This window comes from Protobothrops mucrosquamatus, unplaced genomic scaffold (assembly GCF_001527695.2).
Source record: "Protobothrops mucrosquamatus isolate PMUCROS unplaced genomic scaffold, P.Mucros_1.0 scaffold_18, whole genome shotgun sequence".
Classification (NCBI taxonomy): domain Eukaryota; kingdom Metazoa; phylum Chordata; class Lepidosauria; order Squamata; family Viperidae; genus Protobothrops; species Protobothrops mucrosquamatus.
This window is the reverse complement of record NW_015386094.1, coordinates 224,521-241,877: the sequence shown is the minus strand read 5'-3', so window position 1 is coordinate 241,877 and position 17,357 is coordinate 224,521. Positions and strand designations below refer to the sequence as shown.

The following is a 17,357-nucleotide window of genomic DNA, read 5'->3' as shown; positions in this document are numbered from 1 at the left end:
AACACCCCTTTAAAAAGAACCTCAATTTGGCCAATTTAAATAATTTTCTATTAGCACCCGCAGCATGCCACCTCTCGGGGTTCCAAACCCCATCCTCAAGGTGGGCCCTTGAGATCTTGTTGGGCCAGGCCTGCGCGAGGGGTGAATCGCGCAGGGCCAATAGGACCGTCCTAGGGTACATCGATTAAATCATAAGTCCCTGTGGGTTTTACTCTTACTTTAGGGGTGGTGCTCATCTCTGTTTCTTTAAGTCAGACATGTCAAACACAAGGCCCGGGGGCCGGATGCAGCCCATGAAGTGGTTTCATGTGGCCTGCGAAGCCATCCTGGAAACAGTGAGGGAACGGCCCCCGCTGCCATGGCCCTGGCCAGCCGGGAGCCAATGTACAATTTTGTGGTGGCCATCTATGCTGAAATGCATTCAGTCTTAGCTCAACAAGGCCATCTAGAAACAGCGAGGAACCAGCCCCTGCTGTGTCGCCCCGCCCCCTGGGTGTATGCTGGGGAGGTGTCACCCTTTGTGAGGAATGAAGAAATGGACCATGCCTTGGTGCTTGCTCCGGTCCCACCCTCTTCTGCCAGAGACCCTCAGATCTGTCCCACTCCTGCCCAGGCCCCCACAGGCACCCTTGACGCGAACGATGTAGAGCTAGCCATGCCCACCCAGTAGGCCACACCCACTCCATCAACCCCCACCCAGTAGGCCGCCCCCCCCGAGGGCAACCGCAATGCTGATGTGGCCCTCAATGAAATTGAGTTTGACACCCCTGCTTTAAGTCATTGAGCCAGAGCTGTCTGGAGAAAATTTCAGAGTCATGTGGCAAAATGTATGATAAAACACTGAACACTGTTACTTTCCCATTAAAGTGGTCCCTATTTACCTACTTGCATTTACATGCTTTCAAACTGTTTAGGTTGGCAGGAGCTCACTCCGTCATAGTGGTAGGACTCAAAACTGACAGAGTAAGGAAAAAAAAAATCCCATCTGCTACTATTCCCTTGGTTGGTTGTGCTATGCAGTTGCAGACATACAAGTGAAGGCCTTGAAATAAAAGGCACAATATTTCACAATATTGGTTACCCATTTGTTATGGAAGGGCCAGACAATCAGAAGGGAATCTGTTTGCTACCTGCTCTGGTCTTTGAAAAAAGCAACTCTCTCTACCCTTCCCTATAGAAAAAGGACTGCTTCTTTTTACACAGTCCTGGGGTGGGGCGGAATGTGCACAGCTCAAGGGGGGGCTTGAGGGGCAAAACCTCAGTTTACCAAAGCCCTCATTAACATAATGGCCTTGCTGGAATACCAACAGGAACTGGCCCTGTTTTAAAACACAAGTACCCCAACATCCTATGGATTCCTTACCTCATAATGAAGCCTGCGGGCTTTATTCATTGCTGGTAGGCTGGATTGTTTGCCACTGATATTTCTGAACACTTGAAATACCATAAAACACAGGAACAAGAAGTAGAGGCAGAGGCAGATTCCGGCAACAATAATAAATGCCATCTTAAGTGGTAAAGTTAAGGGAATCAGTAAAGGCAGAAATAGAAATAGGTAGTTCATTTGGCATCTTGTTTGCAGATTCCTATTCTGCTCTTAAATATAAGCACAGTAAGAAATATTGCATTTGTCACACTTGATATTTGCTAAAATAAACTTGAGAGGTTAGCCCGTAAAAAATATGCTGCTGTTCAGCTAGCTCATCATGTTATTAATGCCTCCAATCGTTTATGCCCACCCAGGATATTCCAGCCGAGTGGGTATGCTCCAGGAGTGGGTATGCTCCAGGCCCCATCCATGAAGCAATGTCTTTTAGGACTTAGCTAGTGTCTGGGATTGATGCTTGTTATTTGCTAAAGGCCATTATTTTGCACTGTGTAGTTTGTTGTTTATTGAGTCATTTTACTCTTGTCGGTTTATCCGATTTTATGTTTTCAGCTGTTTCTATGTTTTTCCCTCCTGGTTTTCTACACCCCTCAGAGTTCAGTGGGGTTGAGCAGCCAATAAATTTAAATAAATACATAGGCTAAAACAGTGGTTCTCAACCTTTTTAATGCCACGACCCCAACCGGTCGTAAGTCGAGGACTAAACCGGTCGTAAGTCGAAGACTAAACCGGTCGTAAGTCGAGGACTAAACCGGTCGTAAGTCGAGGACTACCCAACTGGTCATAAGTTGAGGACTTTCCCTGCCCGGGAGCGCCTCGCATGCGTGGTTCCGCCCCCTGCGCTGGCCGAGGCGTAGCTGGCAAGCGGCAGAGACGGAGCAGGCCGACCACCAGCTGGCCCAGCCCAAGGGAGATAAGGCACCCACCGGAAAAGGGGAAAAAAATGGCGGACAAAAAAAAATGGCGGACAGCCTTGCTTGGCGACCCCCGTGAAATGGTCGATCGACCCCAAATGGGGTCCCGACCCACAGGTTGAGAACCACTGGGCTAAAACAAGGAGCCCTAACGTCTGCAGGCATCCATTTGTGTTCCATACAAAAATCCTGGGCAAGAAGCAACTATCATGAAACCTCAGAAAAACCTTGTTAGAGGTTTGAGCTGCCATGGCCTTGTAACCTAACATCATTTCATCACCTTCACATTGAGCATTAAAGGAAAAGAAACTCAGCAGAGGAAGAGATGCGGAATGGAGATCTCGGGCTCTCCTTCACCAGGGTTGACAATGGAGGATTGTAAGAAGGGATCTGGCCAGTTGCTGACAAAAGAGTGGTAAGATTTGGGGAGGCACTGGTATTGGAAGGGAGAATGGCCAGCTAAGTCCTGATATGTGAGGGATAGGTCAGACAGGAGGGCCTTCAGGGATGCCAGCGTCCTAACTGGAACAGTTGTGTCACTTTGAGAATAAAATCTGTATTTGCATATACCAGTATGTACCTGGCTTTGGATGGCATTCAGGGTAAGAGGTGGGGAGCTTGAGGATGGTCCTGGTTTAAAGTGAAAGAATAAGCCATGCTGGCTGGAGAAAATATTCTTCTAAGGCTGCAGGTAGTTCCTGTGGTTGTTAAGCAGGACATTAAGCGAGACATCACACCACAACTTATGGTTTTACTGCTGGCTTCTCCATTGATTTGACCAGTTGTAAAGCATGCACATGGTGATCACGTAACCATGGGGACATGACACTTGTAAATGCCTGCTGGTTGCAAAGTGCCTGAATGTCAAACATGTGACAATGGGGATGTTGAGACAGTTTTAAGTATGAGGAGTTACTTTTTCAGCACCATCATAACTTCAAATGGTTGCTTTAACATGGCAGTTATTAAGCATGACTATCTATAGTGAGAGAGTACTCAGGGATGGCTCCTGCCACTGTATGAATTTAGGAAACTGATAATGTGATGGATGTGGGAGATAGAAGAAAAGGCTGGTGTGTGCACCTTTATCAGACTGCTGACCTTCTGAGCAAGGAGGGGAATGTATTTAAGGGGATAAAAGGAGGTTGGGGTTGAACCTGATACCCCACGTTATACTGATATTGATGGGGAAAGTGAGCTTATCAAGTAGTAAAGATCGGGGGATGTGAGGGAGGGCACTGATAAACCATTCCATTGGAAGGGGAACTGGTAGTCTGGTACCAGATTCTGCTTCTGCCCTATGGTCTCATGCCTAAGCTGGATCTCTGGTGGCCTCAGGTTGATACAAAAAATTCCAGGTTCATCTATGATAGGATCTTGTTCACTGATGACTTGAAAGTGGACGAAGAGGCAGACCTGGCAACTTACATTACTAAAACCTGGTTGCATAAAGGGTGGCAATGTCACCCTCTTAGAATTCCATCCTTCTGGATTTTGTGACTTACAGCAACCTTGATGCAAACCAGCAGGTGGAAGCACTGATCTATAGAATTGCCTATGACCATGACATCTGCATGTGAGATATTGGTCTTTAAATGTCTATGTGTTCAGTTGGAACATGGGAATCCTACCCAAGCACTGGAGTTTAGCCCTCATTATTTGGTGTTCGGTGATTTCAGCTTCTATATTCTAATGTCTGAATCTGGGAAGGTTTTGGACTTCATGAACAAAAAGTATACCTGACTATGGACAAGTATAAACCCAAGGTTAATCCTAGGCTATAGTGGTGGAGGAAAAGTAATGCAGCCCTTGAATCAATGTTATGCATACTTGCTCTAATGAAATCCAAAGAAAGTAAACTTTGAAAAAGAACACCCCCATGGATATGGATTACTTTAAATTCATGAAACCATTTCAAAGGATGCTTAAACGCTCCATGAAGTTTAAGTGAAACAAAAAACCCTTCTCAGCTTATTAGCATCACCTTCCCAAATTTCAGAGGCTTTGGGGCAGAATAAAGAAGATAACCAATGGTTCTGAATGAAGTAAAATGCAAAGGATACAGCCAACTCTGTGCCAACATCTGTAGCCCAGATACTATAGAATGGATTTTTTAATTGTACTCCTCTGGAAAGAAAGTCAGGAGATCAAATTATACATGCAGCATGTGTAGAACAAAGCAAGTATTTGGGAAGTCTAGAGGAACAATGTCTAAAGAACCCTTGTGAGCTTTATGAAGGGGAGGATTGACGCTCATTTAACTGCTTTAAAAAAGTATAAAACACTGGAAGTTTTTAAGAAGAAACTGGACAGCCATTTGTCCAAAATGGTATAGGGTTTCCTGCCTGAGCAGGGGGTTGGACTAGATGACCTCCAAGGTCCCTTCCAACTTTATCATTATTATTATATTTCACTACACAGAACTAGAAATGCTCAACTATTTATTTCCATGCTATTCACATTGCAGATAAAAATAACAGAATAGTTTTATTATTAGCTTGATTCAAATTCTTTGTTTGTTTGTATGAAACAACCTGGGGAGGAACTATATGCTACCAGAAACAATGAACCAGAAAAATATAATAACTATAAGTCTCTACCCTTTTTCCTCTCTTCCCTAACTTGCAATAACAAAATGTGTGATGAGATATGATCCAATCCTGTGCTTCTCTGCTCTTATTCAAAGCCTATTGGTGTTACATCAGAAGAGAAAGTTACTATGCTGTTTACATTTACTTATAAAGAAAATATTTTTAGGCTGGGTACTACTCTCTTAAGTACTATCCAACAAGTTTGAAAATATGTTTTCTTTTTTACAAACATTTTCCTTGTATGAAAGAAAAATGTATATTTTATGACAGTAATGGGCAGGCTCCATTACGGTCGTATGTTGAGGACTACAGTGAGGGGAAAAAAGTATTTGATACCCTGCTGATTTTGTACGTTTGCCCGCTGACGAAGAAATGACCAGTCTATAATTGTAATGGTAGGTTTAATTTAACAGTGAGAGACAGGATAACAACAAAAAATCCAGAAAAAAGCATTTCAAAAAAGTTATAAATTGATTTGTATTTTAATGAGTGAAATAAGTATTTGACCCCTTCGCAAAACATGACTTAGTACTTGGTGGCAAAACCCTTGTTGGCAATCACAAGGTCAGACGTTTCTTGTAGTTGGCCACCAGGTTTGCACACATCTCAGGAGGGATTTTGTCCCACTCCTCTTTGCAGATCCTCTTAAAAGTCATTAAGATTTTGACGTTTGGCAGTTTGAACCTTCAGCTCCCTCCACAGATTTTCAATGGATTTAAGGTCTGGAGACTGGCTAGGCCAGTCCAAGACCTTAATGTGCTTCTTGAGCCACTCCTTTGTTGCCTTGTCCGTGTGTTTTGGGTCATTGTCATGCTGGAATACCCATCCACGATTCATTTTCAATGCCCTGGCTGAGGGAAGGAGGTTCTCACCCAAGATTTGGCGGTACATGGCCCCGTCCATCATCCCTTTAATGCAGTGAAGTTGTCCTGTCCCCTTAGCAGAAAAATACCCCCAAAGCATAATGTTTCCACCTCCATGTTTGACAGTGGGGATGGTGTTCTTGGGTTCATAGGCAGCATTCTTCCTCCTCTAAAACATGGCAAGTTGAGTTGATGCCAAAGAGCTTTATTTTGGTCTCATCTGACCACAAAACTTTCACCCAGTTCTCCTCTGAATTATTTAGATGTTCACTGGCAAACTTCAGATGGGCCTGTACATGTGCTTTCTGGAGCAGAGGGACCTTGAGGGCGCTGCAGGATTTCAATCCTTCATGGCCTAGTGTGTTACCAATTATTTTCTTGGTGACTATGGTCCCAGCTGCCTTGAGATCATTGATAAGATCCTTCCGTGTTGTTCTGGGCTGATTTCTCATCGTTCTCATGACCATTGAAATTCCACAAGGTGAGATCTTGCATGGAGCCCCAGACCGAGGAAGATTGACAGTTACAGTATTTTGTGTTTTTTCCATTTGCGAATAATTGCATCAACTGTTGTCACCTTCTCACCAAGCTGCTTGGTGATCGTCTTGTAGCCCATTCCAGCCTTTTGTAGGTCTACAATCTTGTCCCTGACATCCTTGGACAGCTCTTTGGTTTTGGCCATGGTGGAGAATTTGGAATTTGATTGATTGCTTCTGTGGACAGGTATCTTTTATACAGGTAACAAGCTGTATAAAAGCTCATTACCTGTATAAAAGACACCTGGGAGCCAGAAATCTTGCTGATTGATAGGGATCAAATACTTATTTCACTCATTAAAATGCAAATCAATTTATAACTTCTTTGAAATGCGTTTTTCTGGAATTTTTTGCTGTTATTCTGTCTCTCACTGTTAAAATAAACCTACCATTAAAATTATAGACTGATCATTTCTTTGTCAGTGGGCAAATGTACAAAATCAGCAGGGGATCAAATAATTTTTCCCCTCACTGTATCTGTGCAAGTTTTTTTTTTAAAAAAAATTAACAATATCCACAGTAAAACTAAGTGACAAAAGCTATGAAAAAGAAGGAATTCTAATTACCTCTCGCACATGTCGAAGGCAAATAAACAGAAAGCGCCTACAGCTATTGGCCCAACTTGTTTCCAGTAGGCTGCAAAACGATTTCGTTCATTCTGATCCTAAAACAGATTAAATAAGAGAAGACAATAAAATTATTAGATGAGACAAAAAATAAAATATATTGATTTCGCAGGTATAATTAGAATGGTAGCTATGGCGAAGAATTTGTAGTCTTAAATCATACTTTATATAAGAACAGTCAAGACATTGGTATATCTTATCAATGCTTTAGTAATGCTAAATAAGACTGTGGAGTAGCTCCCCACCCCCAACAACCCTGTACATGTTGATTCCCAGAAGGAAGTGCAATGATGGAGCTTTTCTGTCAGCTTTAGCCAATTACAACTCAAGTTGATCCAAACAATATAAAAATTATAGGATCCTGAATCTCATTTTCCAGCACTCTTTTATATAAAATCTTACCACTCATAAATCATTAATTTGGCATACATTTTGATAATAAAGCCCTTCCTATGTTCACAACTTTCGGTTGTAATAGACTACAGTTCTCATAATCTCCAACTTGCTCAACTTATGGCTTATTTTCTGAGACTGATGAGAACGCTAGAAAGTGGGGAATGGCTTTGCAGAATGAAAACAAACCCTAAAATATATAACAATGGAGGAAAAATCCTGGAACAGTATATTCACGAACTCATATGAGAGCACCTACCATCATATGCTCTCCACAGAAGATGATCCAAAAAGACAAGAGCATAGCATAGAAGACCCCTTGACGAATATCTCCAAAAAGCAGCATCCAAGTCCAGTCAAAACCAATAGAAAACCACTCTACTGGAATGTTTATGAAAGTCATAGAGATTCCAAGAGCAAAGATTATCCTGAAAAAAATAGTAATATTTTCAAAAACTCTTCCATTTTCCTCAGTTGCTCCAATAAGCTTTATGTAATATTCAGGTAAATGCCTCCTAAAATGATCCCTGTCTCCACCTACTTGACATGCCACAAAGGCCGATATAGACCTTGCACTGATGGAAGCTGCACACCATCACCATATATAGAGGTACCAGGGATGGGACAGACACACCCAATATTCTTCTTGACTCTGTATGTTTGTTTGTCTGTCTACCTATCTAGGACAATTCTAGCAATGGTATCAAGCTGACTCAGTTTTTAAAACATTTCTCTGAATTCACATGAAAAGTTCACTTTAAGTTTAGTTACTAAAGTCTTCCTGAGAAAGAAATCAGTGCCTCAATGCATCTTTCCACAGTTGGTAAATTTCTTATCAGCTATAGTTATGGCAAATAGATGAATCTATAACCTTTTGAATGCTCTAAAACAGATTCCTTCAACTTGTTACTTTTCAAATACAGCATGTTGGGAAAACAAGGACGAGTCACCAGATTGGGAGAAAGTTGTTTTAGCTGTTCTACAAGATGCAGATACAATAGTGTGTCATTAAATTTAGGAAGTGAATACAGGGAGAATATGCTTCAGTACAGGGGTCTTCCAGATACCTTAAGATTACTAGCACCAGAACTTTTTAACATTAGAATTTAAGACAGCTACAGTCCAAGATATCTAGAGAACACTAGACTATCCCTATCTACTTTATTATGTCAGTAGTTACGCTATAGATCAGACATGTCAAACTCGCGACGTCACGTGACGTATCGGAACTTTTCCCCCATTGCCGGCAATGGGGTGGGCGCGGTTTCCTCGTGACACGTCCGGCCCGCGGGCCGGCAGTTAGACACCCCCGTTGTAGATTAAGTAATCTTGACTAACAGAGCTATAGAATAAACTGCTAGCCTAGGCTCCTCAAGGGGGAACAACGACTGCCATGCCAATAACAACCACACAAGATTTGGTTTCCTCTTGCAAGAAACAGACATTGATCATTACATACTTTTCCAGGAGCACAGGTTGTCGTGTCATCTGCATGATCCGTCTCCAATACCAAATCATGATGATGAAAATGCTGGGTGTAAGGAATGTTTTCATGGCAAACCAGACTTTTGTGAAGCCGCCATTTTGATGGATACCCTGAAAGTGAACTTAAGTTTCAGTGCTGCTTTTCTTCACATTGATAACACAAATCCTAGTCTTGCAATGCTTCATTTGTTTAAACTACCATAGCCTTTCCATTTATCCTAAAGATCGTTTAAAAAAACAGGTTAAAAGAACAAAGCCAAATAATATAAACACACGGTTTTAAAATATGCACTATACAATCACTGTAGCAGAGATGAGTTGTACTTGGGGAATATAAGACATGGTAAATTGTAAACAGAAGAGAAAAAAAAATCAAACATTTATCTGGTGCCAAAAGCTGGTAATGTTGAAATGTTAAATGGATCTCAAAGCAAAAGGTCTAAATAAAAGCAGGGTGTGAAATCAAGAAAGCTTTTGCCAGAGGTGGGATATTAAGAAGGGCACCCTTAGTGGCTCTTTTAAGTATTAGGCCTTAAGCTGCTAAGTTTGAAATTTGACTTATAATAAATAAATTTCAGTGCAATTCTTTTAGGACTGACGTTATTTGGTTTCAGGAGAGTGCTCGTATTCTCCACTAGCTTCTGAATTGTCTTCAAAGAAAGATCCACATAAATTGCTATCTGGATTTAAGTGAGACTAACCACTCCTTGTAATTTTGTGTAAAGAAAATAAATAAAAATGCAATCTAAGAATGCCCCTTTTATCATGTCCCATATTCTCCTAGTTTAGCTTCTTGGAAGATGAAGAAAAGCAGTATTGCCCTTGCTCAGTGTGCAAAAATGTAATTCAAAGTCAGGTGACACGATAGGTGCTGATAATCTAGCATAATGGCTGCTTGCTCCTGGAGGTATCAAGGAAGCGATTATCAGCAGAGCTAGTGAAAAATTAGTTAATTTCATGGGTGCAAAGAAGCATAATGGCTGAAGAGGCATCAAAGGGGGAAAATCTGCAGGGAACCTGGAAGCTGTATAGGGACAACATTCTTTTTCTTTTCCCCCATCCTAAAGATTATGCACTTAATTCTATGCACTCTTATAACAAGTAGTAAGTAGTAATTATAAGAGTTGGGAGACAACGTTTATTTTTGTTTGATTTATAATTAGGACAGCGTTTCAGCTGCATAAGATCCTGTAATCAGTATGAAACATCCCAAATAATTACAAGCCAATTCTGTTCTGATTCTACTTTCCCAGCTACCAAATCTACTAGTCCAATTAGTTAAGAAGATGGAAACTGGATTTCCAAATGCTTCTTTTGAATGGTAAGGAGCATCATATGTTCATTTCCATGCTAACATTGAAACAAATTCTATGTTCATATCTTTAATCTGATTTCTAATGGAATCTAACCACAAAGAAGTTAGAATAAAATAGTAAGCACAATTAATTCCATATTCAGAATTTTAGCATATCTCAACAAATATGTGAAATAACTACAGATGTTTGTATTCTGTTAGCCTTGTAGCTTATGTGTATGCTTATAGGGAGAAGTAAATTAGTATAAAAGATATTAATGCATACTTACCACTAAACGGATATCCTTTATTTCACCAATTCCTACATTAATACCTGCCTTTTCATTAACAGGAAGACGAATGTTGAGAAGATAGTATTTGTGAGCTACAGTTCCAATCTCCATGAATGGGAGAAAGTCACAATCATAAAACTTCCCTTCATGCTCTACAGTCTATTGAAAAACCAGACGAGAAAACAGAACTATAAAAATTGAACATATCCACTCATAAAACTGTTGTTCCTTTATGATGTATGAGCATATACACTGTATTTTGGAAACTATAGCTGCTTTCTTGGGATAGGTTCATATTTCACCAAACTAAGGACAAATAAATCACAGTGTAGATTATCTTTATGTGTCTTTCAGCTTAATGGACAAATTCACTTAAAAATGCCTGCATTTTCTGAAATGGCAAACATTTTCTCCTCTAACCCTAACCCCAACTTACAGTTATATGTTCGCCCAGCAAAACTGGCTGTCAAAGCAGCTAAAGACTATATTTAGTTATGTCATTAAGTTTAAAGTAAGTATAATTAAACATAGCAAAAATTAAAATAAAAAGAACATTGAAACTTATATCTTACTAAAGCCAAACTATAACAACATTTGTTCAGTCAAACCTGGAAGTATGAAATAATTCATAGTGTTAATGCTTTCCACTAGTTATGCCAGTGGTGGCGAACCTATGGCACATGTGCCAGAGGTGGCACTCAGAGCCCTCTCTGTGGGCACGTGCGCCATGCCCCGGAGATGGCAATCTTTCCTCTTCAACCAGCTGCCTGCTAACTCGCCGAGGTTCATGTGGCTGGATGCATCCCAGCACCCATGCGCTCGCTGGCCTCTGTGTGCAGGGGCTGATGGTGTCAGGCAGCAGCCGCTCCTGCCCCTGCCTTGCCTTGCCCTGCGACAATGGCTCCTCCGCCCTGCCTCACCTTGTCTCACCCCGCAGGACGAGCCTCCTGCCCACTGCCCCACCTGCCAGAGATCCCCTGGATTTCCCCAACTCTGCGCGGCTCCCACAGGTGTCCCCCCCCACAAGCAACATCGAGGTGATCACGCCCACCTTGGCCACACCCAGCCAGTCTGCCATGAGCACCACGGCCATGCCAACCCGGCACCTGGCGATAAATAAGTGGGTTTTGGGTTGCAGTTTGGGCACTCGGTCTCTAAAAGGTTCGCCATCACTGAGCTATGCTATAGTCCACATACAGAAATACTTTTATAGGCGATGGAAGGGGGAACCTATGAACATCTGCAGTGTGGCAAACAATGATTCTTGGTTGTGATTGTGAAAAACACTTGGTGGAGTAAAAGTTCTATTAGTTTTCCAATGCTGGGTTATCAATAAAACCATTACTAATATAGACTTACTAGTCCTAATGGGTTAATAGTAAAGTACAAAGTTTCAGAAACAAACCTTACAATTTATTTACATTTCTGTATAAATTTATATTTATATTTCTTTATCATTTATAGTTCTTAAACTTCTCAAGACATTTTAATTAACATTGGAAATCTTAGGACAGTTATCCAGCTATGCTGTATCCTGGGCAGAATTAATTCAATGCATTTGAAAGCAAACAGTACAAAGGATTTTGCATTTTACTAGGACAAGTATATTAAAGCAGAACAGAACCACAAAGAACCTACTTTTGGAGCACCAAAACTACAGTTGAGCTTTCGGGTCTCTATTGCGTGCGCCATTTCTGTCCATTCACTGACTGTATCATCCCGATATCCTAAGTGCACATCAAGACTAACCTTTGCATTTTCTTCTGCAAAAACAATAGGAAACAACATGTTAAATAATATTTTCATGGCAAAATGAGAACAATTACTTTTGGCTGCCCCAAATACTGATTGACTGGTAACTCTAGACATTCCTTGCCCCTTGGGCCATGACAAAGAGCAGTGTGACAATTCCTTTTGTGCATTGTATTGTAATTTACATCTTCCTTGGTTTAGCTAAAATCCCACCCCATTCCTTCCACTTACTTTTCAGTTTTTTTCCCCACAGATGGGACATCTTGATGGATACCTGCACTTTGCTTAAAATTACAGTGTGTCACTGACAATGTATATAAAACCAACACTACTTGGATTTAGGATAATAAAATATATTTTTTTAAAGCAAGACCAATATCCTGCTACAATCTAATCACTCTCAGCGGCTTGCCATAAAGGTTTGACACAACATTTATAATAGAAAAATCACAACAAATAAAAGAAACCATTGCTACAATTAGATGATTCCACGCTACAAATGCCCTTTGGAAGACTCCTATCTTTAACTTCTTCCAGAATCTGTATCATGACAGAGTCTATTGAACCCCCAAGAGGAAGAGGATTCTAGAGGCCTGGTTTCCAGGCTTCAACCTGCCCAATCTTCAGAAAATCAGGAATGACAAGCTGCTTCTTCTAATGCGATTGACTCCATAGGGATGACTCCAGTGGAGAGATGCGGTCCTGAGGGTGACTTGGAGTAAAGCTATAAAGAGCTTTACAGGTTAAAGACAGAAACATAGAGAACTGAATGCATAAAATGCCTTTGAATTTTTGTTTGTTTAATTAATTATTTTTTATTTTAATTATTTTTAATATTTATTTTTATTATTTTATATTTTATTTAATTTTTATTTATTTTTTAAATTTTTGTCGATGATAGACATTTGTTTATCTTGTGTTTAAACAACACTTTAATTACAGAAAAAAAAAGTATTAGGCAGCCAACGTAGGGCCTGCAATTCAGATATAATACGATCCCACTGAGAAAACTGCTGCTGAGCACCTAGGTCAGGGGTAGTCAACCTTGGCTCTTTTATGACTCGTGGACTTCAACTCCCAGAATTCCTGAGCCAGCTTAACTGGCTCAGGAATTCTGGGAGTTGAAGTCCACGAGTCATAAAAGAGCCAAGGTTGACTACCTGACCTAGATCATGGCTATCTGCCTTTCCAGGTGGTCTTTAAACACAGCTCCACATTCAGCACATTGCAGTAAGCTAAGTAGGTGGTAACGGGGGCATGGGATTTAGTTAATAGTTTTATATCATGATTTTGGATGGAGCTGGAGATATTGTCAGTCTCCCAGTGCCTGGAAGCTATGAGGATTTGGGTGGGACACAATAGGCTTCAACTGAACCCCAGCAAGGCAGAACATTAATTTGTACATCAGGGCTCTCCTATGGTCCCAGTAATTCCTCTAAATGGAGTTTCATTACTCCCAACAGAAAAGGATGGAAAAGGATTGTGAAGGAATTAGAGGTGGACGCCAAGGTGCCATTTGCAGGCTTATCTGGGATGTGAATACCTTGCTACAATATTCTTATCATTACCTGCTTAGACTACTGCAATGTCTAATTCCTGAGATTATAGGTAAAACAACAAAATTTTTCGACAGTGTCCAGTTACTAAAGACACAAGTAGGAGTTGTGGTGGTGCTGTGGTTAGAATGCAGTATTGCAGACTAATTCAGCTCATTGTCAGGAGGTCGATCCTCACTGGCTCAAGGTTGACTCAGTCTTTCATCCTTCCAAGGTTGGTAAAATGAGGACCTAGATTGTTGTGGGCAATATACTGACTCTGTAAACTGTTCTGTGAAGCACTATGAAGTGGCATATAAGTTTAAATGCTACTGCTATTGCTAAGTAGAATCAAGATTCATGTCAAGTGGCTTTTATTGGCAAAATATTGTACTAGCATGTTTCCCAGAAAGTAAGAACTACTCTGAAAATAAGCCCTAGTTTTGGGGCGAGGCACACACCTAAAAATCAAGCTAGGGCGGAGGTGGAGCTGCCCCACGCGCCCCACACCCACTTACCTGGCAGCCAGGCCTCTCCTCACCGGCCCACTTCTTCTGCGGCATCCCCAGACTTGCATTTCACAATCAGAGGCCTTTCCAGAAGGCCACTGTAGCTGAGAACTGAGCTATGGATTGAATCCATAGCTCGGTTCTTGGCTGCAGTGGCCTTCTGGAAAGGCCTTTGACTGCAAAATACAGGCCGGAGCTCCATCCTCAGCTGCAGAATGAAGCTGCTTCTTTGGCTGCAGAAGAAGTGGGCTGATTGGGCAGACTGTCGGTGCCGGAGGTAAATGGAAGATACCCCCCCCCCAAATAAGACCTGGTGCTTCTATTGGAGGCAATAAATAAATAAATAATAATAATAAAAAAAAAAACCCGGGTCTTATTTTCAGGGAAACATGGTAACTGGTCACAGCAATCAGGTGGTAATGCTACAGGATGGTTCTTCCCAAAAAAGGAATTAGTCACCCCAAAATAGTCTGCTGGGCAATTATTGTCAAACACAGCAAGGGAAGAAACTGTTTCACCTTTTTTACTGACAGCAACAGTGCTTGAGCAAATTGTTCTGTAGATGATGGGGTGCTCAAGAATCTGATGTCATCTCCATGATCAAAGGCAAGGGTTAATGCCTCTCTAAATAAAGAATAAATTGATGTGAGCCCTTCAAGATAGGCTTGGTCAGGAATTGGACACCACAAAAACTACTGGAACTCTATTGTTGAAGGGTGTAGTAACAGAGTTTGAAAGCCTGGTGATTTTTTTTTCTCCCCCTCTTATATCAAAGAGAGTTTGATATAAGAGCGAGTTTCATTTTCATTCCCTCCTCTCTTCCAGGGCTAAGTTTTATGGTGGATGAATTTCTTCAAGGTTATCTCTGTATTCCTCTGTACTTACTGAGAATCTCAGCTCCACTTAGGTGCTTTTATGCACTAAACACAGCATAAAAAAACAGTGTCATATCATTCACAATGTTTACTTCCAGTTTGTAAGAACTTCTCTGAAGCTCTTCTTTTCTACACATCTGTTACCGTTTCACAGTTATAATTTTATTGGGATTACATGGAGAGACGTTCATCTAGAATGCTGGGAATGGGTGTGGAAGGGCTTTGTGGTTCAGGCCAGCTATTTATAAAGTACTTGAATGTGTTTCTTTTTTCTATGGGTGCACCACCCTTTCCCAGCTACTTTTCTATTTTGCAATAAGCACAAACTGAATATTTCAGATTTAAATGTGTTTTTACATTGAAGTCCATGCATTGTTTTATTTTGCACATTTTTAGTGGTAGGTAAAAGTGTGTGAACTCTTTTGAATTTTCAATATAAATACAAGGAAAACTTACCAATCAGTACAGAACAAACAGATCTGGATAGTATCTGAAACATCACCTGATCATTCCCCTGCCCAGAAAATCTAACCCTCTTTCTGGGAAGTAGCCATCCAGACACATCTTAAACCTGACTTAAGAAGCTATCTCTTCTGTTAGAAGTGAAAATTTTTGTGTTGTCAGGAATCTCTTCCTATATTTCCTTCTAAATGATTTTGCTGATAATTTGAACATCCTGGCATCTTATCCTCTGATGTTACAAAATAAGTAATAGTCTCTAGAACACATATGTATGTACAGTATATATATTTATATGTATCCATCAATATTCTTTTTTTTAAACTGGATGCCAGAACAGATTAGTCTTACAACAGAATAGATAGGTAACTAACACTTATCATTAGTTGGATACTTTGCTTTGGTAGAGAAGGCTACACGTCTTTCATAATTTGATTATAATTTTCCAGTTCCCATCCCTTTGCTTCTTTCTTTAAATAGTAAATGAAGGACATGAATGCACAAGCCCTGTAGTGTGATTTTGTTGTTTTTGTTCTTAGCATCAACAATACTTGAGAGAATGTAATAGAAATCTTGAATGCTAGATTAAATAAGCAACAGAAGGTAACTGCAATTGCAGACATGTAATCAGTACAGTCAACTCTCACAAAGCAATTGCCATGTTGCTAAAGTAAAATAGCAAAGTGCCCTCTGAATTTAATTTAAATCAGGGATCTTCAAACTTGGCCCTTTTATGACTTGTGGACTTCAACTCCCAGAATTCCTCAGCAAGGCACGCTGGCTGAGGAATTCTGGGAGTTGAAGTCCACAAGCCATAAAAGGGCCAAGTCTGAAGGCCCCTGATCTAAATTATTGAAGCAAGTAAAATAGGAACTACTGAAAATATAATTACAGAAACAATGAATAAAAGAATGCTAAAGTCTTTATTCCTTGAAAAGATAACTTTCCAAACATTTTACAATCTTGTTTTGCAATTATTCTTTTTTAGCCGTGCCCAAATCAGAGACTTCTTTTGTACAAAATTGGGATTCTCCCTTTAGTCTCTCCAGCACTTCTCCCCACTTTAGTCAAATGTCAGGTTCCTGCATACAAGTGTTTCCTTTCAGAATCCCATCCACTGCCTGGATGACTAAGCTCTTTCAGCAGCTGTGTTATTGCTGGAAGAGAGTCAATATTTTTCACACAGACTATTTTGTTTCATGGAACTTGTGCAAAATGTGACTTGGTGCTGCATCAGAACAAAAACTGAAATCAATTTGGCAATCTCAAAATAAGAAAATAAAAGAGGCCCCAAATGGTCAACGGTTACCACTATTTAAAATTAGATGTTAGTCACTTCTATAAGGTAAGTGGTTTCTCCATATTTTTTTAAAAAAGTATTGTATTGACAAAAAAAAACTGCAAAGAGATAATGAAGTATGACAAGGAATATAATTTTTCCCTATGCAGAAATTCCATCTGTACTTTCTTCAAACAATGCAAGATTGAATCCAAATATTTTAAATAATAGTAAGAATTATTCTGTGCTTGTACACAAATAATTCCAATACCTACTGTTCTATTTTCTACTACTGAAAGACTGACTTGCCTTCAGCCTCAAGTCTTGGTTGCAACCATCTTCTTCCATCTTCTGCTTGGTCATCAAGATCTTCCAAGCTGTCCTCTAGATACTGCTACCACCAAAATAGATGGTGACCACTAGATGGCGGCCTATCAGAAATAGCATCATTTTTCCTCATAAAGTTTAGCCTAGCATATGTTATGATCTTTTTGCGATTTCCTGTAGCTGCATTGTCTGATGTTCTCTATTACCTGATCCTTCTATTAAATGGTGAAAACTATTTT

General features: G+C 40.4%; 1 protein-coding gene across 1 annotated transcript in view; it reads right to left on the bottom strand.

Annotated features, from left to right (window-relative positions):
• WLS (Wnt ligand secretion mediator) overlaps window positions 1–17,357 on the bottom strand; it is a 37,987-nt gene that overhangs the window by 1,903 nt on the left and 18,727 nt on the right. The window contains 8 exon segments of the mRNA XM_029286823.1: window positions 1,157–1,171; window positions 1,364–1,507; window positions 4,365–4,428; window positions 6,858–6,955; window positions 7,570–7,738; window positions 8,770–8,906; window positions 10,380–10,541; window positions 12,021–12,145. Of these exon segments, the coding sequence (XP_029142656.1) occupies window positions 1,157–1,171; window positions 1,364–1,507; window positions 4,365–4,428; window positions 6,858–6,955; window positions 7,570–7,738; window positions 8,770–8,906; window positions 10,380–10,541; window positions 12,021–12,145 (914 nt within the window).